The sequence below is a fragment of the Hyperoodon ampullatus genome, assembly GCF_949752795.1.
Source record: "Hyperoodon ampullatus genome assembly, chromosome: 1".
Classification (NCBI taxonomy): Eukaryota; Metazoa; Chordata; class Mammalia; order Artiodactyla; family Ziphiidae; genus Hyperoodon; species Hyperoodon ampullatus.
The window spans coordinates 93276363-93298409 of NC_136914.1; the positions used below are offsets into that span (position 1 = coordinate 93276363).

Genomic DNA, 22047 nt, shown 5'->3' on the forward strand with positions numbered 1-22047 from the left:
CTCACTTGCATCTCTGAAAGCAGGTTTTGCTTCCAGTCATTCAGTGCCCAGATTTTTAACACAGAGTCCATGACATTCATGAATGGGCTCCAGGGGTCAGTATGAAAAGCACAGGCTCTACAGACAGACTCCCTGGGTGTGAGCACCATCTCCAGCACCTACTAGTGTGGGGACTTAGGGCAAGTTACTTGGCCTTTCAGTACCTCGGTTTCCCTATCTGTATCAGGGAAGTGACATTAGTACCTATCCCCTGAGTTGCTGCAGAGTATTAGATCACTGGATTCATGTAAAATGCTTAGGACAGTGCCTGGCACATACAAAGCAGCCTGTAAGTGTTAGTTATTAATACGTAAGTTGTGCATTTATTTCCGAGGAGAGCACCTCTTTTATTAAATTTTCAAATGGTGTCTATGACCCCTAAACTGTTAAAACCATTTGAGTTAATACATCTTAGAGGCACAGTTTCCTTAAAGATAGTCTTTCTGTCCTACACTTGAACCTTCTCCCCACTATTTCTTATAGTTCAAAAATGTAATTGGCGGGCTTCCCTGGTGGCGCGGTGGTTGAGAGTCCGCCTGCCGATGCAGGGGACACGGGTTTGAGCCCTGGTCCGGGAAGATCCCACATGCCGCAGAGCGGCTGGGCCCGTGAGCCATGGCTGCTGAGCCTGAGCGTCCGGAGCCTGTGCTCCGCAACGGGAGAGGCCACAACGGTGAGAGGCCCATGTACCGCAAAAAAAAAAGAAAAAAAAATGTGATTGGCTCTCAGGTCACTAGGTCGGTTCTTAATTTTGTTCCTAGGAAGACCTGAAAATAGGGGACAGGTCCATTCAGGGCTCACGCTTTTGGAGTAAAAATTCAGGATTAAATATCTTGGCATGTTATTCCTTGGAAGGGTGTAAGAGGCAGCAGTGACCATCCATCATTCATTAAATAAGTACTGAGCACCCACTAGGTGCCAGGCACTCTTCTGAGTGCTGAGAGTACAGAAGTGAACTAAAGAGACACTCCTGTGGGGCAAGGTTGCCAGTGCAAGCTATTAGCCCAGAGAGAACCCCTTTCTATTCCTGCTGCTGTAGATCATAGCTGCATATGCTGGGTTTAACATCCTCCCCACTTCCCTGCAGACCTTTCTCCCGGTGAAGTGGATGGCTCCTGAGAGCATCTTCGACAACCTCTACACCACACTGAGCGACGTCTGGTCTTACGGCATTCTGCTCTGGGAGATCTTTTCCCTCGGTATGGGCCTGACATCTCTGCTTGTTTGGGTTGTTCTGGAACAACACTGAAAGGGAGATGCTGTGTTTTCCAAGCTCCAGGATGTAAACAATGTTAAGATACCTAGTGTGGGTCAAGTGCACTGCAGCCGATTCACATGTTGTGCACTTACGATGGCTAGCGTGTGTCCGAGCAGACCGAGAAGGGGTCTTGGGGAACTGTGCCCTCACCCCTGGCCTTTGCCCCCACTTCTCCTTTGAGCTACATCAGAGGGACTGTCTCCTACTGGAAATGCTCCTGATGACATCGACTCACCCGCTGCTTCTTCACCTTGGACTCTGGGTTAAGTGGGTTCACCAGTGGGGATTCACCCTCCCTCACCTCATGGTGATAGACACTCAGTGAAAGTAGTGCAGTGAGGGCAGGGGAATGGTGACTCCCTTCCTGGTCATCATTCTGGAGGAGAGAAACCTTCTAGTCATTCAGTAAGTCAGGTACCGGTTACTGAAGAACACAGGTGCCCCGAGCTACCAGGTGAGGGCCCTGCTAGGGGGTGATTCACGCCCCTGACTTCCAGACAGTTCATCTGGGGAGAGGAAACTTACACATTTAATGATAAGCTGTGTGGTCCTGATTTAAAATTGTAATGGAAGCTCAGAGAACAGAGGAGTCCTGGAGTAGTTTTGGAAGGAAACTAAACTTGACCTGGCCTTGGCCACAAAAATGTGAAATGTTTCATGAATCCACTATTGTCCTGATGTGACAGTAAAGGGCTTTCCCTGCCTGTTCTCCTTTTTCGTTCCTAGTTCACCCCTCCATAGATGTCACTGTGGATCATCCAAGTGTGTGGCTTAACTGAGTCTCGTATTCTGTTACAAACAGAGAATTACCTAGACATTTCAAGACTTCTGCCTTAATTATTTGAACATTTCTGATGAAAATGACTTTTTTGGCCTCAGTGATTCAGAATTTCTCTGGCTTTTCTCTTTTGCTTTGTATTCATAGATCCAGTAGTCAGAAACATTGAAAAACACTTTTGTGCTTTTTCTAGGCATGGAGAATTTTTGCCTAGGGTGTCTGGACTTGATCAACCTAGAAGTCCTGGTTAACTTTAAGATTTGGGCAAGGCTGTGAAATCAAGCAGATGATAACACTTAATTTCTTTGGAAGAACCGATACTTCAAGGCGGGGATCCCCAAACATTTTCTAAAGGTGCCAAGTGTTTCAACAGTGTACCACACACCCGTCAGTCCTGGTCATTTTCTTCTTGGGTCCTCAGGTGGCACACCCTACCCTGGCATGATGGTGGATTCTACTTTCTACAATAAGATCAAGAGTGGGTACCGGATGGCCAAGCCCGACCACGCCACCAGTGAAGTGTGAGCCCCCTTGCTATCCCGTGGGCCTATGTTCATGCCCAGTGGGTCTATGGGGGTAGGGGGTGCCCTGACGTTCCTCCCCGTGCCCACTGTGAGTCCTGTGCTTCTCCAGCTACGAGATCATGGTGAAGTGCTGGAACAGTGAGCCAGAGAAGAGACCCTCCTTTTACCACCTGAGTGAGATTGTGGAGAATCTGCTGCCTGGACAATATAAAAAGGTTTGTCTGAGCCTCTTAAGATGAGTGAGTGGAGGGGCTTCCCTGGTGGTGCAGTGGTTGAGAGTCTGCCTGCCAATGCAGGGGACACGGGTTCGTGCCCCGGTCTGGGAGGATCCCACATGCCGGGGAGTGGCTGGGCCCGTGAGCCATGGCCGCTGAGCCTGCGCGTCCGGAGCTTGCGCTTCCGGAGCCTGTGCTCCACAGCGGGAGAGGCCACAACAGTGAGAGGCCCGCGTATCGTGAGAAAAAAAAAAAAAAAAAAGGTGGGTGAGTGGAAAGGAATGGGCAAAGGGAGGAGACAACAGCTGGTCATTACACAGGAGAGCAGTACTGTTCAACACTAGTTTAAAGGAGCATTGTCAAAGGAGGAAAAAGATCGTGTGATCCAGTGGCCGGGGCTTCAGGGAGTGCTCCCCGGGCCCTTGGTAGCAATGATGAGTAGAAACCCTCCTCTTCCTGCACGGCTCCCTTTCATCCTAAGTGTGCAACACCTGTAAGCACTTCATTCTGCATATGTTTGACTATCTGAAGCTACTGTGCAGTTAGAAGTCTCAGAGCACCCACAGCCATTAAATCGCTAATTTGAATGTACTTAAGTCCATGCGACATTGGCTTTTACCAGCTGACTGGAAGGAACAACCTCAGCTGTTATCTGTGGCTCCAGCTGGTTTTTTGTGGAATAGGAGGCATTGTTCAAAGGAACAAATATAATTTCATGGAACCAAGCAGGATACGGTAATGAATGAAACAAATTTTTGCTGAGATGCTGAGAAGGAAACCCAGACACACTTGTGTAATAAACTCAATTTCTTAGATTCAGTCACCATGTAGGTTTTCCATACTTATTGCTTCTTTTCCTTCTTCTCAAGGAAGAGCAGTGTTAGCTGAACTGGAAGTTAAATACTTTTGTTTATCGATTATCTCACTGCCCATTACAACTGCCATAAGTGAGGCAGAAGGAAGGAAGGAAATTAACGATAGGAAAGTCAGAGACACTCTGGTTGGTGAAATTGTGTTGATGGGAACAGACTGGAACTATTGTTGAAAATGGGGTCTTTTTAAAATCAATGGTCCCTAAGTTTTGAATTAAATTTCTCTAGTGTTTGGGGATCAGGAAGACTTCTGGTATGGTGCTCCCAGTGGAAGCCCTATTCACCTCTTATTGAGACCCATCCAAGCCCTGGAGAGACTGTGTGATGGGGACCAGAAGGGTCCATGCTAGTCCCAGAGAAGGGAGTGTGTGCATATGGGGGCACAGTTGTAGCTACTGACTGAGAAGGGGTTCTTGGTATCTCAAGACCACCAGCAGGATATCTCTGCCACTGGTGGCCCTTTCTTCATGTTACACATCTCTGGGGAACAGTTAACACCTGACTCTCCTTCAGTTGTCAACAGTTTAAAAAATAGTAAGTTCTGAGCATCTGTGTCCTTTTTTGCAGTTCTATCAGTAACCCTTGAATAACTATGTGAAATGAACATTTGCAGAGTTATGAAAAGATCCACCTGGACTTCCTGAAGAGTGACCATCCCGCCGTGGCACGTATGCGCGTGGACTCCGACAATGCGTACATTGGCGTCACCTACAAAAACGAGGAGGACAAACTGAAGGACTGGGAGGGTGGCCTCGACGAGCAGAGGCTGAGCGCGGACAGTGGCTACATCATCCCTCTGCCTGACATCGATCCTGTTCCTGAAGAGGAAGACCTGGGCAAAAGGAACAGACACAGGTAGACACAGGACCTCAGCTTCCCGCCGAGCTCTCTCCCCTCCCCTCCCCCAGTGCACCTGAAGGGGAGGAGCCATTGCCCCATTGTGAGGCCCTCCTGGTGCTGAATCTGTCCTGGGGGAGCCAGTGGCAGAACCCCCAGGGGTCTGTTTAGTTTTGAAAATGCTTCCCAGATGATTCTTTAATTTTTTATTTTATTTTTTTTAGTTTACTCAAATACAGTTGGCTTACAGTATTATATTAGTGTCAAGTGTACAACATGGTGATCTGATATTTTTATAGATTATACACCATATAAAGTTATTATAAATTGTAGATTATTTCCCTATATGTGCTGTATATTACATCCCTGTGATTTATTTATTTTATAACTGGTAGTTTGTACCTTTTAATCCCATTCACCTACTTTGCCCTTCTCCCCTCTGGTAACCACTAGTTTGTTCTCTGTGAGTCTGTTTTTGTTTTGTTTGTTAATTTTTTTTTTTTTTTAGTTTCCACATATACGTGAAAACATACAGTATTTGTCTCTGACTCATTTCAATAAGTATAACACCCTCCAGGTCCATTCATGTTGTCACAAATGGCAAGATTTCATTCTTTTTTATGGCTGAGTATTTCATTGTGTATATATACCGTATCTTCCTTATCCATTCGTCGGTTGATGGGCACTTAGGTTGCTTCCATATCATGGCTATTGTAAATAATGCTGTTAAGAACACTGGGGTGCATGTATCTTTCCGAATTAGTGTTTTCATCTTCTTTGGATAAATACCGAGAAGTGGAACTGCTGCGTCGTATGGTAGTTCTATTTTTAATTTTTTGAGGAAACTCCATATTTTTTTCCATAGTGGTTGCACCAATTTACATTCCCACTAACAATGTACTAGGGTTTTCTTTTTTCCACATCCTCACCACCACTTGTTATTTCTTGTCCTTTTTTTTTAATTTATTAATTTTATTTTATTTATTTATTTATTTTTGGCTGTGTTGCGTCTTTGTTGCTGTGCGCGGGCTTTCTCTAGTTGCGGCGAGCGGGAGCCACTCTTCACTGTGGTGCGAGGGCTTCTCATTGAGGTGGCTTCCCCTGTTGCGGAGCACGGGCTCTAGGTGTGTGGGCTTCAGTAGCTGTGGCACATGGGCTCAGTAGTTGTGGCTCACGGGCTTAGTTGCTCCGCGGCATGTGGGATCTTCCTGGGCCAGGGCTCGAACCCATGTCCCCTGCATTGGCAGGCAGATTCTTAACCACTGAGCCACCAGGGAAGCCCTATTTCTTGTCTTTTTGATGATAGCCATTCTGACAGGCATGAGATGATATCTCATTGTGGTTTTGATTTGCATTTCCCTGATTATTAGTGATGTTGAGCATCTTTTCATGTGCCTGTTGACCATCTGTATGCCTTCTTTGGAAAAATGCCTATTCAGGTCCTCTGCCCAATTTTTAATTGGATTGTTTGGGGTTTTTTGATATTGAGTTGTATGAGTTCTTTATGTATTTTGGTTATTAATCCCTTATCAGACATATTGTTTACAAATACCTTCTCTCATTCAGTAGGTTCCCTTTTCATTTTGTTATTGGTTTCCTTTGCTGTGCAAAATGTTTGATCAGGTCCCATTTGTTTATTTTTGTTGTTGTTGCTCTTGGCTGAGGAGACAGATCCAAAAAAAATATTGCTTAGACCAGTGTCAAAGAGTGTACCGCCTATATTTGCTCCCTGGAGCTTGTGGAGGTCTAGGGCAGGAAGGGACATGTTTCCCTGATGGAGAACCTTTGACCTAAGTCCTCAAGTAATTTGATCAAACTGACACAGCAACTATGATTACTGAAATAATATAAGCCTCTCTTGCTGTTTTTTTTTTTCTTTTCTTTTTTGGCCCCACAGCATGTGGGTGGGATCTTGTGGGATCTTAGTTCCATGACCAGGGGTGTAACCCACATCCCCTGCAGTGGAAGCTTGGAGTCTTAACCACTGGACCGCCAGATAAATCCTTCTTACTGTTTTCTTATTTAGTTTCTTAATTCAAACCGAGGAGAAAGTTGAGAGGCAGGCTGTACTGGGCTATTTGACGCTACATCAGTGGTTTCATTTATTCATTCATTCATTCATGCTATGTTGGGTCTTTGTTGCTGTGCCTGTGATTTCTCTAATTGTGGAGAGTGGGGGCTACTCTTCATTGTGGTGCATGGGCTTCTCATTGTGGTGGCTTCTCTCGTTGCGGAGCATGGGCTCTAGGCATGCGGGTTTCAGTAGTTGTGGCGCACAGGCTTAGTTGCTCTGCGGCATGTGGGATCTTCCCCGCCCAGGGCTCAAACCCATGTTCCCAGCAATGGCAGGCGGATTCTTAACCACTGCGCCACCAGGGAAGTCCCCATCAGCGGTTTTAAACCCTAGCTGCAAGTTGGAACCGCCTGGGGAGATTTGATAACTACTGCTATACAAGCCTCACCCAGACCAACAAATGATAATCTCTGGGAGTGAGGCACAAGCACTCTCTGGCTGATTTGTTCTTTCTTTCTTTCTAACTTTGTCTTATGGAAGATTTCTAACGTGCATAATTCAAACAGTATAGTGAACTGTCGGGTACCCACCACTCAACTTCAGTGTTGATGAACCCATGACCCGTCTGCTTGCATGGCCATATCTACTCCTCCTCTACCACTTCCCTCTGGATTATTTTGAAGCAGATCCTAGACATCATATCATTTCATCCATAATATTTCAGCATACATCTCAAAAAGATAAGGGCTCTATTTTAAAAAATAACTATAGTTATTAAAAATAACTACAGTACCATTATTTCACCCCCCAAATTGACAATAAATAGTTAAAAGCATCAGATATCCAGTCAGTGTTCAAATTTCCTTGATTCTCTCATAAATATTATTTTACATTTAGTTTGTTCTGTTCAAGACCCAAATAAGAGTCACACATTGACTTTGGTTGATAGAGCTCTGTAAGTTCGTTCTGCCTCTTTTAGCCCCCTTGCATATTGTTTGTGTAAAAACCAGAGCATTTGCCTATAGAGTTCCCACATTCAGAATTTTGCTGCTTGCATTACTGTTGTGAGTTTTATCATATGCTTCTGTCTCCTATATTTGTTGGAAATTGGTAGTTAGTCTAGAGGCTTGATCTGACTCTGTAGATTTTTGGTAAGTGTGCTTCAAAGATGATGCTGTGTACAGGAGGTGCATGCTGTACCGTTGTCTCTTTTTGTGACAATAGCAGCCACTGGTGATCATACCTAGACCCATTAATTTATTACCAACGTGATGCTAATGCACAGCCAGCACTAGAACCATTGGTTTGTATGGTCCAGGTGGAGGGGCCATGCCTCACTTCCTTGCTCTCTTTGCATAACCCTTGGACAGAGGCAGGAGAAGGTAGGTGGTGATAGTGGCCCCAGGTTCAAGGTCCAAGTTGCTTATGAGTTTCTCTGTCTCTCTCTTCATTCAGGATATTGCTGTCTCTTTCTCATTCAGTTGAATACATATAAATATTTAGGCAGAAGCACATGACATTATTATTTTGGAGGCTTATAATTGTGACCTCTCTCAACCAATTTAGGTATAAGATATAGACAGCCCTTGTTTATGTGTATGCACCAGGTAATTTTAAAAGTATAGTTTTTGTTTGTTTGTTTTTGAGATGAGATTTGGAGATGGGGAAAAGTGGGCTGTCTGACTTACCTTTCTGTTTATCCTCTGCTCAGAACAATTTTTAAATGTGTTTATGTTCCTTTAGCAAACAGTGTTTCTCCAAGTTTTGGGTAGTTTTTGTAGAACTTTTCGGGGTGGGAAGAAGGTTGAACAGTGGGTCTTGGAGCGCTCGCTATATCCCAGATCTGTCATCCATTTGGTTACTTTGTGTTTGAGGGCCCTGAATATTTCAACTGTAAAAAAGGGTTCTGCTTCTAAATAAAGTTAGAAAATCACTTTGGGATAAATAACATAAGAAAGGTGCCAAGAACTGTTCTAGGGGTACACAAGGCTGGACTTCAGAATTTGACATGTATTCCACAGAGAGAGCAATTCTAGTTGGTAGGTAGTTGTTGTATTAGAAAACTGGAACTTATGTAAGGGCAATACATTTGGTCTTCTCTGAATCACACAAAGTATGTCCCAAATGATTACACTAGGTCAGTGAGACTGTGGCCCTAACAGGTGGGCTAAGATGGTGAGTGTCCTAGCTTGTGTTGCCTTAACACAGTACCACAGACCAAGGGGCTTGAACAACAGGAATTTCTCACAGTTCTGGAAGCTGGAAGTTCAAGATCAAGGTGTTGGCAGGTTTGGTTTCTCCCAAGGCCTCTCTCCTTGGCTTGCACATGGCCACCTTCTTGCTGTGTCCTCACATGGGCTTTTTCTGTGTGTGCATCTCTGGTGTCTCTTCTTATAAGGACACCAATCCTACTGGGCTAGGGCCCCATCCTTATGACTTTGTTTAACCTTAATTACCTCCTTAAAGGCCCTGTCTCCACATTTGTCACATTGCGGGTTGGGGCTTCAACATATGAATTTGGTGGGATACAATTCAGCCCATAAAAGATGGGGAATCCCAGATCTGGGATGCTCTGGGTGTAGGCAGGCAGGAGTGAGCATGGTGGTCTCATGGAACACCCTCCTCAGGCTCAGGATGCTTGGCCTTGGGAGGCGAGTGGGCCTGAGGAAGAAAGGGCCTTGCTGTAGAGGACTTGGGGATGCTAGGTCAGAGCCTATCAGGAGTCAGTTGGGCTGGACTGTGGGCTACAAGATGAGCACTGTGGCTTGGGAACCAGAAATAAGCCCAGTCATCAGCATTAGGATCCCCCGTCCGTGAAGCCTGATGAGCAGCAAGGATGATGTGGTGCTGAGTCTTGGTGGAAGCTAGCTTCTGTGCCCACAGTCCAGCCATTGGCCAAGGTCCCAGGAACTGGGTTTGGCCTCCTGGGGAGAGAGGCTGCCAGGACTAGATGGTTATTAAGACCAGCCAAGTGGACTAGGGTTCACAGTGAGGCTGTAGGACCAGGGTATAAGTGGGGAGGGAAGGTGGAATACAGACTAGGAACTGAGCAAAAGCTCAGTCTTAAGGAAGGGCCCAATCTGGAGGGTTATGAAGGGGAACTCAGTCCAGTAGCCCCATAGGTTCTAAGAGCTCTCTGGGCCACAGGGACCCCATGGTGGAGGGTAGCAGACTGCTTCCCATGGGCTTCTATTGGCCAGGCTTGGTTCTCTGCTTGGAAACTGATATGGAAAGGAGGGGAGAGAGGCAGGAAAAGAGTGAGAGCCTCTTTTTTGGCATGCATGTGTGAGACTCCGTCATGTGGCCACCCAGCTGATGGTATGGTTTCTATGCTGTGTTTGTAGCACGGTGCTGCAGCCATGAGGAGGTGAAGCCATGGTCCTGCCTATCAGCAGGTGATAATCTGCTTGGAGCTAAAAGAGATACATACAAATTTAGCAACACAGGGCAGCATAACAGTAAGACAGTAAGAGTTCAGAGAAGGGAAGACAGGCAATAGTGACAGTCTGGAGACTCTAGAGAATATTTTCTAAAAATTTTTGTGAAAAATTTTAAGTGTCCAGAAAAATTGTAAGAATATATCTACCACTTAGATTTAGCTGTTGTTAACACTGTATCACATTTGCTTTACCTATATATTCTATATATAATATACATATATATGGTAGGTGTTGTGTGTATCACAAACATACACTCATACTTTTCTTTCTTGCTAAGTCACTTGAAACAAAATCATTTGAAATTCCAGCACACATCTCCTAAGAATAAGGAGACTCTCCTACATAACCATAATAGCATGACCACACATGAGAAAATTGACAACTATTCCTTGATATCATCTAATATCCAGGCCCTATTCAAATTCAGAGCTTGGATAACAGCAACAATAATCATAACTAACATTTATCGAGCACTTATTATGTGCTAGGCACTCTGCTCAGTGCTGTATGGTTATTGCCTTACTGCTGTATTTAATCTCCCTGACAAACAGGAATATTGTCAGGCACTGTTGTCATCTCATTTTATAGGCAAGGGAACAAGTTCAGGAGGTTAAGGGACTTGTGTGAAGTCCCACAGCTGGTAAGTTGTGGACCATTCCAGATCTAAGGCTTTCTGACTCTAGAACTCCCTTCTCAGACACTACTCTAGTAAGTAAAGAGCCTTCACCTGGGCCTTTAGGATTCAAGGGGGGATTGGATGTAAGAGGAGGGGAAGGAGGGCATTCCTGGGGCGTGGGGTGAAACCCTGAGATCACAGTTTGGACGTTCAGGAGCTTTCAGGGCTAGCAAGTGACTGACCCGGCTGCACTTTGCCCCAATTTCATCCCTCTGCTTTTTCTTCCCCAGGCCTTTTGATTGGGCATTGCTTCTTTTCTCTTCCACTGGGGTTGAGTAGGGAAAATAGAAATTGTCACAGCTTGTTAGCAACTTTGGTGGAAGATCTGGCAGAAGAGAAGGGAAGCTGAAGTGTGGAGATGACCTGTGGATCTGGGTTTCCCGTATGGCCCACTGCAGTGTGATGGGGGCTGCATCTGGCTTGGTGGCAAAATCTTGCCCGGCTGGGTAGCCTGGGTTTGAATGCCAAAGGATGTTGCAGGAAGAGCTCCTTTGCCTTTGGAGGGCCACCTTGGAAATGCCCCCGTGGTCTAGTTGGTCTGACTGTGATCTTTTCTATTCTTTCCCTTCCCCAGCTCGCAGACCTCTGAAGAGAGTGCCATTGAGACAGGTTCCAGCAGTTCTACCTTCATCAAGAGAGAGGATGAGACCATTGAGGACATCGACATGATGGACGACATTGGCATAGACTCCTCGGACCTGGTGGAAGACAGCTTCCTGTAACTGGCAGATTCAGGGGGGACCTTCCACTCCTGGAACCAACTTGGATCCTTTTAAGAAAACCACTTTACTGCAATGCAAAGTTTGAGGGGAGGACTTGGATGATGTGTAAAGAGAAGTTCCCAGCCAAGGGCCTCAGGGAGCCTTCTAAATACGAATGAATGGGATATTCTGAAATGAACTCTTTTGTTGTGGCCTCTGGCAATGCTTCAGTAGCATCTCATTGGCATGTGAAGTATGGAGGTAGATGGACAAGGAAATAACGGGCCACAGGAGACAAACTTTGCGATTCAGGGGCATTGGTGAGATTCCAACGTACACAACTTTTACTGCAACAAAACTCCAGCATTGTAATATTGTAAATAACTGTAACCAAGGATGTGTTTTGATTTGTATTAACTATCTTCTCTGGACTTCTGGAGAGACCACTCAGTCCACCCATGTACTTCACGCTTGAAACCTGGTATCAGCTGCTGTTGGACTTTCTTATGAAGTACATGCAAAACCACTTTTGAACCTTAAAGGTACTGGTACTATAGCATTTTACTTTTTTTTTTTAGTGTTGAGGAGATAAAAGATAATAATTAACCAACTTTGTTTATTAGATTTGGGTCATTTATAAGCCCGACAACTCATTTTCATATTGTAATCTACGTTTATAATAATGCTACTGTTATCAGTAACACTAAATGTGTAATATGTAACACGTTTTCCCTACAGAAAAAGCACAATTTAAAAAAAATCCTTACTAAGTAGGTGACAAGCTTGACAGTTTTTGACATTTATATTAAATAACATGTTTCTCTATAAAATATGGTTATAGCTTTAGTGGATTAAATTTAGTTGAACATAGAGAACAAAGTAAGAGTAGTGTCTCCCAGCAAGTCAGAGTTTTTAACTATGTACTGAATAGTTCCCTAATCCATTGTACTAAAAGCAATTAACTGCCCTTTGAAGTAATGTGACTTGGAATAAATAAACAAAACCCCTAAATCCTAAATGTTCTCAATATTAAGGCATGAGTCTCTGCCTAACATGACTTCTCATATTATTACCCAGTGGAAAAAGTAATCATCAGCAAAAAGACTGGATTTGCAGAGATTTTTTTCATGCCTGGTGATAATTCTGGTGGATCTCAACACATATATATTTTTAATTCTGCAAACCCTGAAAAAGTCAGAAGGATGCCCTGAACAGGACCCCCTTTCCTTACCCCCAGGAGAAATAGTTTGGAACTCTGAGACAATAAAGGCATTGTTAGTGAAGGCTGTGTGTGCCTCAGCCTGGATCCTTGGTCCCCATATGTAACTGGCAACCAGAATCATGAGATTCTATGTCCCCATCCGAGAGATAATGAATTAATTAGGTCTGGGGGAGCAGAGATCTGTATTTTTATAAACATCCTGGCTGTTCTGATTAGCCAGATTTGGGGAACACCGGTCTACATGACAGGAAGTTGCCATGGGAAAAAAATAATTTGAAATAGAAATCAACCACATAGGAAGCCTGCTATTTAAATCTTTGGCTTTGGGTCAGTGACATTTAATGCCATATATCTGGCAATTGCTACACTTAATTTAATTTTACAGTCTTAGCTGAGACTGAGCAAGCCAAATCTTGGTTTAGTAGATCTTCTCACTGCATGGGGAACTGAACTCCCTCCCCACCAGTTTCCCGCCAAAAGGCATGTACAAAAATGATGCAATTCAGTGTACCAAGACTCTGTATGACCAGGTCACTATTTTGGTGAAAAAAATTTTTAAGTTTTACTGATATTTTGGGGTTAGATGGGAGGACAGACTGTCACATCCATCCAGATTGTCAAACCGGTTGTTGTGGGTTCATTGGCATTCTGTGCGATACCACTTAATTGCTGACACCATATGAATGAAACATGGGCTGTGATTACTGCAATCACTGTGCGTACTCGTGGCAGGTGATGCTTTGGAAGATGTAGAAGCAATAACAAGGTACTTGACTACCTACTGGTGTAATCTCAATGCAAGCCCCACCTTTTTCATGGTAAGTGTGAAGACTGAGCCAGATTGGCCAATTTAAAAAGAAAACCTGACTAGGTTCTGTAGAGCCAATTAGACTTGAAATACATTTGTGTTTCTAGAATCACAGCTCAAGCACTCTGTTTATCGCTCCCTGTTTATCGTACAGCCTCCTTTTGTTGGTGCTTTGCATTTTGATGTCCTTTGAGTCTTGCATGACATCATGAGGCTGGATGAAAATTCTCAGACCAGCAGGATCTAGTCCTGACGAATGCTGTCACCTGAGTTTGTGTGTGGCTGCATTTTTTTCTCTCTTAAATAGTGTTTTCAGTGTATGACAGATTTATTTCCTTTCTGGCCTCCTGCAAAGACCCCAGATGAAAATTTGTCAATCCTTCCTGCTTTCTATTTTTATGAAGACAATCAAAGTTGGCCTGAGAAACACAATTTGTGACTTTTTAAATGATTGATGATGTCCTTAAAATGTGGTCTGCCAATCTGTACAAAATGGTCCTATTTTTGTGAAGAGGGACGTAAGATAAAATGATGTTATACATCAATATGTATATATGTATTTCTATATAGACTTGGAGAATACTGCCAAAACATTTATGACAAGCTGTATCACTGCCTTTGTTTATATTTTTTTAACTGTGATATTCCCCACAGGCACATTAACTGTTGCACTTTTGAATGTCCAAAATTTATATTTTAGAAATAATAAAGAGAAAAATACGTAAATGTTCCCAAAACGGTGGTGTGGTGAATGTTGGAGAACTAACTCAATAGGAAGAGTCTACCGATACAATTGTATTACAAATTGCCCCGTTCATGTTTTTGTTTTAAAACGTGTAAATGAAGATCTTTATATTTCAATAAATGAGATATATATATATATATAATTTTAAATTATGCTAAGGTTTTAGCATTTTTGTCTTTAGTTTAACCATAAATTAAACCAATCCTATTTAACTTACTTTAGTGACATTCTAGTAGGACTCTGTATTATGGTTTTAATGAAACCAATAGAAAATTCTAGTTGCAAACATTATTTGAGGTCGTTAGTTCTCAGAACCAGCATTTGACTTAAAGATGACTGGCACCTAGCTCATCTTTGATCCTGTCTATTGTTTGTTATAGTAGCATTTTGTGCATTTTCCCCTGCACAAGGAATACAAGACTGCATTTACTCTGGACCCGGTTCAAACATTGTTCAAGTATGTAAAATAAAAGGTTAAAGTCTTTTTTCACCATATCTTCTTCCCTGTCCCTGTCCCATTTCCCAGAGGAAGAACTGCATCTTTTTTGTGTGTTCTTTTATCCTTTCAGCCCCCTTTTAGTTCATCTGCTTATATACATATATACACATCTCTACTTTGCTTTATATTTTACCTAAATGGGATTGTACTTTATGTAATGCTTTGTAATGTGCTTGGTTCTTTCTTTTTAATAGACTTAATCTTTTTAGAGCAGTTTTAAATTCATAGCAAAATCGAGCAAAGGTACAGAGATTTCCCTCATATGCCCCCGTACATGCACCTCCTCTCCCATTATCACCACCCCCCACAGAGTGGTACCTTTGTTAAGACTGAGGAACCTACATTGACACATCATTATCACCAGAGTCCACAGTGTTTTCTCTCTTTAAGTGCTATCTTTTAGAGATCTCTGTCACAAGTATATATAGGTAAACCTTCCTCATTTTTTATCAGCCGCATAGTATCCCATTGTGTAAATATACCATAATTTATGCAATCTCGTTCCTATAGATAGATTTATAGTTTCCAATCCTTTGCTATTAAAATGACTTCATGGACTTCCCTGGTGGTGCAGTGGTTAAGAATCCTCCTGCCAATGCAGGGGACACGGGTTTGAGCCCTGGTCCGGGAAGATCCCACATGCCGCAGAGCAACTAAGCCCGTGCACCACAACTACTGAGCCTGTATGCCACAACTCCTGAAGCCTGCATGCCTAGAGCCCGTGCTCCGTAACAAGAGAAGCCACCGCAATGAGAGGCCCGTGCACCAAAACGAAGAGTAGCCCCTGCTCACTGCAACTGGAGAAAGCCTGCACACAGCAACAAAGGCCCAACACAGCCACAAATAAATAAAATAAAATAAATAAAATAGATGGAGGAGCTTCAAGATGGTGGAAGAGTAAGACATGGAGATCACCTTCCTCCCCACAAATACATCGGAAATACATCTACACGTGGAACAACTCCTACAGAACACCTACTGAACGCTGGCAGAAGACCTCAGACTTCTCAAAAGGCAAGAAACTCCCCCACGTACCTGGGTAAGGCAAAAGAAAAAAGGAAAAACAGAGGCAAAAGGATAGGGACGGGACCTGCACCAGTGGGAGGGAGCTGTGAAGGAGGAAAGGTTTCCACACACTAGGAAGCCCCTTCGCGGGTGGAGACTGCGGGTGGCGGAGGGGGAAATCTTCGGAGCCACGGAGGAGAGCGCAGCAACAGGGGTGTGGAGGGCAAAGCGGAGAGATTCCCGCACAGAGGATCGGTGCTGACCGGCACTCACCAGCCCGAGAGGCTTGTCTGCTCACCCGCCGGGGTGGGCGGGGCTGGGAGCTGAGGCTCGGGCTTCGGTCGGAGCGCAGGGAGAAGACTGGGGTTGGCGGCGTGAACACAGCCTGAGGGGGCTAGTGGGCCACGGCTAGCTGGGAAGGAGTCCGGGAAAAAGTCTCGAGCTGCCGAAGAGGCAAGAGAGAGACTCTTTCTTGCCTCTTTGTTTCCTGGTGTGCAAGGAGAGGGGATTAAGAGCGCCGCTTAAAGGAGCTCCAGAGACGGGCGCGAGCCCAGCGCGGACCCCAGAGACGGGCACGAGATGCTAAGGCTGCTGCTGCAGCCACCAAGAAGCCTGTGTGCAAGCCCAGCTCACTATCCACACCTCCCCTCCCAGGAGCCTGTGCAGCCCGCCACTGCCAGGGTCCCGTGATCCAGGGACAACTTCCCCGGGAGAACGCACGGTGCGCCTCAGGCTGGTGCAACATTACGCCGGCCTCCGCCGCCGCAGGCTCGTCCCACATCCGTGCCCCTCCTTCCCCCCGGCCTGAGTGAGCCAGAGCCCCCCGAAATCAGCTGCTCCTTTAACCCCGTCCTGTCTGAGCAAAGAACAGACGCCCTCAGGTGACCTACATGCGCAGGCGGGTCCAAATCCAAAGCTGAACCCCCGGAGCTGTGCAAACAAAGAAGAGAAAGGGAAATCTCTCCCAGAAGCCTCAGGAGCAGCGGATTAAATCTCCACAATCAACTTGATGTACCCTGCATCTGTGGAATACCTGAATAGACAACGAATCATCCCAAATTGAGGAGGTGGACTTTGGGAGCAATGATATATATATATATATATATTTTTTTTTCTCTCTCTCTCTTTTTCTCTTTTTGTGAGTGTGTATGTGTATGCGTCTGTGTGTGACTTTGTCTGTATAGCTTTGCTTTTACCATTTGTCCTAAGGTTCTGTCTGTCCGTTTTTTTTTTAGTCTAGTTTTTAGCACTTGTTATCATTGGTGGATTTGTTTTTTGGTTTGGTTGCTCTCTTCTTTCTTTCTTTTTTATAATTACTTAAAATTTTTTTAAATAATTTTTCATTTTAATAACTTTATTTTATTTTTTCTTTCTTTCCTTCTTCTTTTTTTTTTTTTTTTTTTTTTCTCCCTTTTATTCTGAGCCATGTGGATGACAGGCTCTTTGTGTTCCAGCCAGGTGTCAGGGCTGTGCCTCTGAGGTGGGAGAGGCAAGTTCAGGACATTCATCCACCAGAGACCTCCCAGCTCCACGTAATATTAAATGGCGAAAATCTCCCAGAGATCTCCATCTCAACGCCAAGACCCAGCTCCACTCAACAACCAGCAAGCTACAGTGCTGGACCCCCTATGCCAAAAAACTAGCCAGATAGGAACACAACCCCACCCATTAGCAGAGAGGCTGCCTAAAATCATAATAAGGCCACAGACACCCCCAAAACACACCACCAGACATGGACCTGCCCACCAGAAAGACAAGATCCAGCCTCATCCACCAGAACACAGGCACTAGTCCCCTCCACCAGGAAGCCTACACAAAAACCACTGAACCAACCTTAGCCACTGGGACAGACACCAAAAACAAAGGGAACTACAAACTTGCAGCCTGTGAAAAGGAGACCCCAAACACAGTAAGTTAAGCAAAATGAGAAGACAGAGAAACACACAGCAGATGAAGGAGCAAGGCAAAAACCCACCAGACTTAACAAATGAAGAGGAAATAGGCAGTCTACCTGAAAAAGAATTCAGAAAAATGACAGTAAAGATGATCAAAAATCTTGGATATAGAATGGAGGAAATACAAGAAAGGTTTAACAAGGATCTAGAAGAACTAAAGAGGAAACAAGCAATGATGAAAAACACAATAAATGAAATTAAAAACAGAAGGGATCAATAGCAGAATAACTGAGGCAGAAGAACAGATAAGTGACCTGGAAGATAAAATAGTGGAAATAACTACTGCAGAACAGAATAAAGAAAAAAGAATGAAAAGAACTGAGGACAGGACTTCCCTGGTGGTGCCATGGTTGCGAGTCTGCCTGCCGATGCGGGGGACACGGGTTCGTGCCCCGGTCTGGGAGGATCCCACATGCCGCGGAGCGGCTGGGCCCATGAGCCATGGCCGCTGAGCCTGCGCATCTGGAGCCTGTGCTCCACAACGGGAGAGGCCGCAACAGTGACAGGCCCACGTACCACAAAAAAAAAAAAAAAAAAGAACTGAGGACAGTCTCAGAGACCTCTGGGACAACATTAAACGCACCAACATTCGAATTATAGGGGTCCCAGAAGAAGAAGAGAAAAAGAAAGGTACTGAGAAAATATTTGAAGAGATTATAGTTGAAAACTTCCCTAATATGGGAAAGGAAATAGTTAATCAAGTCCAGGAAGTGCAGAGAGTCCCATACAGGATAAATCCAAGGAGAAATATGCCAAGACACATATTAATCAAACTATCAAAAACTAAATACAAAGGAAAAAATATGAAAAGCAGCAAGGGAAAAACAACAAATAACACACAAGGGATATCCCCATAAAGTTAACAGCTGATCTTTCAGCAGAAATTCTGAAAGCCAGAAGGGAGTGGCAGGACATATTTAAAGTGCTGACGGAGAAAAACCTACAACCAAGATTACTCTACCCAGCAAGGATCTCATTCAGATTTGACAGAGAAATTAAAACCTTTACAGACAAGCAAAAGCTAAGAGAATTGAGCACCACCAAACCAGCTGTACAGCAAATGCTAATGGAACTTCTCTAGGCAGGAAACACAAGAGAAGTAAAAGACCTACAATAACAAACCAAAAACAATTAAGAAAATGGTAATAGGAACTTACATATAGATAATTACCTTAAATGTAAATGCGTTAAATACTCCAACCAAGAGACGTAGACTGGCTGAAGGGATACAAAAACAAGACCCATATATATGCTGTGTACAAGAGACCCACTTCAGACCTAGGGACACATACAGACTGAAAGTGAAGGGATGGAAAAAGATATTCCATGCAAATGGAAATCAAAAGAGAGCTGGAGTAGCAATTCTCGTATCAGACAAAATAGACTTTAAAACAAAGATTATTACAAGACACAAAGAAGGACACTACATAATGACCAAGGGATCAATCCAAGAAGAAGATATAACAATTGTAAATATTTATGCACCCAACATAGGAATACCTCAATACATAAGGCAAACACTAACAGCCATAAAAGGGGAATACGACAGTGACACAATCATAGTAGGAGACTTTAACACCCCACTTTCACCAATGGACAGATCATCCATAATGAAAATAAATAAGGAAACACAAGCTTTAAATGATACATTAAACAAGATGGACTTAATTGATATTTATAGGACATTCCATCCAAAAACAACAGAATACACATTGTTCTCAAGTGCTCATGGAACATTCTCCAGGATAGATCATATCTTGGGTCACAAATCAAGCCTTGGTAAATTTAAGAAAATTGAAATCGTATCAAGTATCTTTTCTGACCATAACGCTATGAGACTAGATATCAATTACAGGAAAAAATCTGTAAAAAATACAAACACATGGAGGCTCAACAATACACTACTTAATAACCAAGAGATCACTGAAGAAATCAAAGAGGAAATCAAAAAATACCTACAAACAAATGACGATGAAAACATGACGACCCAAAACCTATGGGATGCAGCAAAAGCAGTTCTAAGAGGGAAGTTTATAGCAATACAATCCTACCTCAAGAAACAAGAAACATCTCAAATAAACAACCTAACCTTGCACCTAAAGCAATTAGAGAAAGAAGAACAAAAAAACCCCAAAGTTAGCAGAAGGAAAGAAATCATAAAGATCACATCAGAAATAAATGAAAAAGAAATGAAGGAAATAATAGTAAAGATCAATAAAACTAAAAGCTGGTTCTTTGAGAAGATAAACAAAATTGATAAACCATTAGCCAGACTGATTAAGAAAAAAAGGGAGAAGACTCAAATCAATAGAATTAGTAATGAAAAAGAAGTAACAACTGACACTGCAGAAATACAAAGGATCGTGAGAGATTACTACAAGCAACTATATCCCAATAAAATGGACAACCTGGAAGAAATGGACAAACTCTTAGTAATGCACAAACTTCCAAGACTGAACCAGGAAGAAATAGAAAATGTGAACAGACCAATTGCAAGCACTGAAATTGAAACTGTGGTTAAAAATCTTCCAACAAACAAAAGCCCAGGACCAGGCGAATTCTATCAAACATTTAGAGAAGAGTTAACACCTATCTTCCAAAATATAGCAGAGGGAGGAACACTCCCGAACCCATTCTATGAGGCCACCATCACCTTGATACCAAAACCATACAAAGACGTCACAAAGAAAGAAAACTACAGGCCAATATCACTGATGAACGCAGATGCAAAAATCCTCAACAAAATACTAGCAAACAGAATCTAATAGCACATTAAAAGGATCATACACCATGATCAAGTGGGGTTTATTCCAGGAATGCAAGGATTCTTCAATATACGCAAATCAATCAACGTGATACACCATATTAACAAATTGAAGGAGAAAAACCATATGATCATCTCAATAGATGCAGAGAAAGCTTTTGACAAAATTCAACACCCATTTATGAAAAAAACTCTCCAGAAAGTAGGCATAGAGGGAACTTTCCTGAACATAATAAAGGCCATATATGACAAACCCACAGCCAACATCGTCCTCAGTGGTGGAAAACTGAAACCATTTCCACTAAGATCAGGAACAAGAAAAGGTTGCCCACTCTCACCACTATTCAACATAGTTTTGGAAGTTTTAGCCATAGCAATCAGAGAAGAAAAAGAAATAAAAGGAATACAAATCAGAAAAGAAGAAGTAAAGCTGTCACTGTTTGCAGATGACATGATACTATACATAGAGAATCCTAAAGATGCTACCAGAAAACTACTAGAGCTAATCAATGAATTTGGTAAAGTAGCAGGATACAAAATTAATGCACAGAAATCTCTTGCATTCCTATATACTAATGATGAAAAATCTGAAGGAGAAATTAAGGAAACACTCCCATTTACCATTGCAACAAAAAGAATAAAATACGTAGGAATAAACCTACCTAAGTAGACAAAAGACCTGTATGCCGAAAACTACAAGACATTGATAAAAGAAATTAAAGATGATACAAATAGATGGAGAGATATTCCATGTTCTTGGATTGGAAGAATCAACATTGTGAAAATGACTATACTACCCAAAGCAATCTAAAGATTCAATGCAATCACTATCAAACTACCAATGGCACTCTTCACAGAACTAGAACAAAAAATTTCACAATTCATATGGAAACAAAAAAGACCCCGGATAGTCAAAGCAATCTTGAGAAACAAAAACAGAGCTGGAAGTATCAGGCTCCCTGACTTCAGACAAAGCTACAGTAATCAAGACAGTATGGTACTGGCACAAAAACAGAAATATAGATCAATGGAACAGGATAGAAAGCCCAGAGATAAACCCACACACATATGGTCACTTATTTTTGATAAAGGAGGGAAGAATATACAATGGAGAAAAGACAGCCTCTTCAATAAGTGGTGCTGGGAAAACTGGACTACATGTAGAAGAATGAAATTAGAACAGTCCCTAACACCATACACAAAATAAACTCAAAATGGATTAAAGACCTAAATGTAAGGCCAGACACTATCAAACTCTTAGAGGAAAACATAGGCAGAACACTCTATGACATAAATCACAGCAAGATCCTTTTTGACCCACCTCCTAGAGAAATGGAAATAAAAACAAATGGGACCTAGTGAAACTTAAAGGCTTTTTGCACAGGGCTTCCCTGGTGACGAAGTGGTTGAGAGTCTGCCTGCCGATGCAGGGGATGCAGGTTCGTGCCCCTCTCTGGGAAGATCCCTCATGCTGCGGAGTGGCTGGGCCCATGAGCCATGGCCGCTGAGCCTGCACGTCCAGAGCCTGTGCTCCACAACAGGAGAGGCCACAACAGTGAGAGGCCCACGTACCACACACACACAAAAAAACCTTTTGCACAGCAAAGGAAAACATTAAGAAGACGAAAAGACAACCCTCAGAATGGGAGAAATTATTTACAAATGAAATAACTGACAAAGGATTAACCTCCAAAA

At 43.1% G+C, this 22047-nt stretch overlaps 1 protein-coding gene across 1 annotated transcript in view; it reads left to right on the forward strand.

Moving 5' to 3' along the window:
• Nucleotides 1-11375, forward strand: part of PDGFRA (platelet derived growth factor receptor alpha) — a gene marked incomplete at its 3' end in the record, with an annotated part of 43077 nt that extends 31702 nt beyond the window's left edge. The window contains exons 19-23 of the mRNA XM_079714782.1: nucleotides 1127-1238; nucleotides 2497-2596; nucleotides 2709-2814; nucleotides 4300-4541; nucleotides 11228-11375. Of these exons, the coding sequence (XP_079570908.1) occupies nucleotides 1127-1238; nucleotides 2497-2596; nucleotides 2709-2814; nucleotides 4300-4541; nucleotides 11228-11375 (708 nt within the window). The remainder of the gene's footprint in view (nucleotides 1-1126; nucleotides 1239-2496; nucleotides 2597-2708; nucleotides 2815-4299; nucleotides 4542-11227) is intronic.
• Between the last annotated feature and the right edge of the window lie 10672 nt (nucleotides 11376-22047).